We start from the raw sequence: 500 nt of genomic DNA on the forward strand, positions 1-500 counted from the left end.
CAGGGAGCGGCGGGTGACCAGGTCCCTGCAGATGCGGATGGACAACACGGGGCCCACGGCGCTGAACTTCTTGAACAGCAGGTCCTCGGTGACATCCGCATGGAGGTCACCTACGTACAGGGAGGCCTGGCGGTACTTGGCTGCTATATTCATCTTGCTCCTCACCACCAGAAGCCGGTCCCTAAAGAGCTCCTGGAGTGATTTCTGCAGGAGTGTGGCCTGGGCTCATGCGCGGTGGCCTCTGAGTCACGGCTTTGAGGCTCAGTGTTGGGGTGCACGTACGGCTCCCCAAGCTCAGGCATCATCCTCATTCCAAAACCCCTCAGGAGCCAGTCCGGCCCATCCTGGTACAGGAGTGACAGAACTTTGAAATGTCAAAGAAAGGCTCCCAGGACAAGCCTGTCCTTCCCGGCCAGTTTGTGAGCAATCTTCAGGTGGCGGGGCTGGCCTTCCATCTGAGTGTTCTCCACTCTGGTTCAGCCCTCCGGTCGCTGGTTTCC

The 500-nt window shown here is 59.4% G+C and overlaps 2 protein-coding genes across 2 annotated transcripts in view; both read right to left on the bottom strand.

Annotated features, from left to right (window-relative positions):
• Positions 1-494, bottom strand: part of PABPC4L (poly(A) binding protein, cytoplasmic 4-like) — a 1,685-nt gene extending 1,191 nt beyond the window's left edge. Inside the window, 1 exon segment of the mRNA XM_010830308.1 lies at positions 17-494. Coding sequence (XP_010828610.1) covers positions 17-153 — 137 coding nt within the window. The 5' untranslated portion in view covers positions 154-494.
• LOC104981297 overlaps positions 162-500 on the bottom strand; it is a 204,064-nt gene continuing 203,725 nt past the window's right edge. The window contains exon 4 of the mRNA XM_010830309.1: positions 162-344. Coding sequence (XP_010828611.1) covers positions 162-344 — 183 coding nt within the window. The remainder of the gene's footprint in view (positions 345-500) is intronic.

Source organism: Bison bison, unplaced genomic scaffold, assembly GCF_000754665.1.
Source record: "Bison bison bison isolate TAMUID 2011002044 unplaced genomic scaffold, Bison_UMD1.0 scf7180017864517, whole genome shotgun sequence".
In the NCBI taxonomy this organism is placed as follows: domain Eukaryota; kingdom Metazoa; phylum Chordata; class Mammalia; order Artiodactyla; family Bovidae; genus Bison; species Bison bison.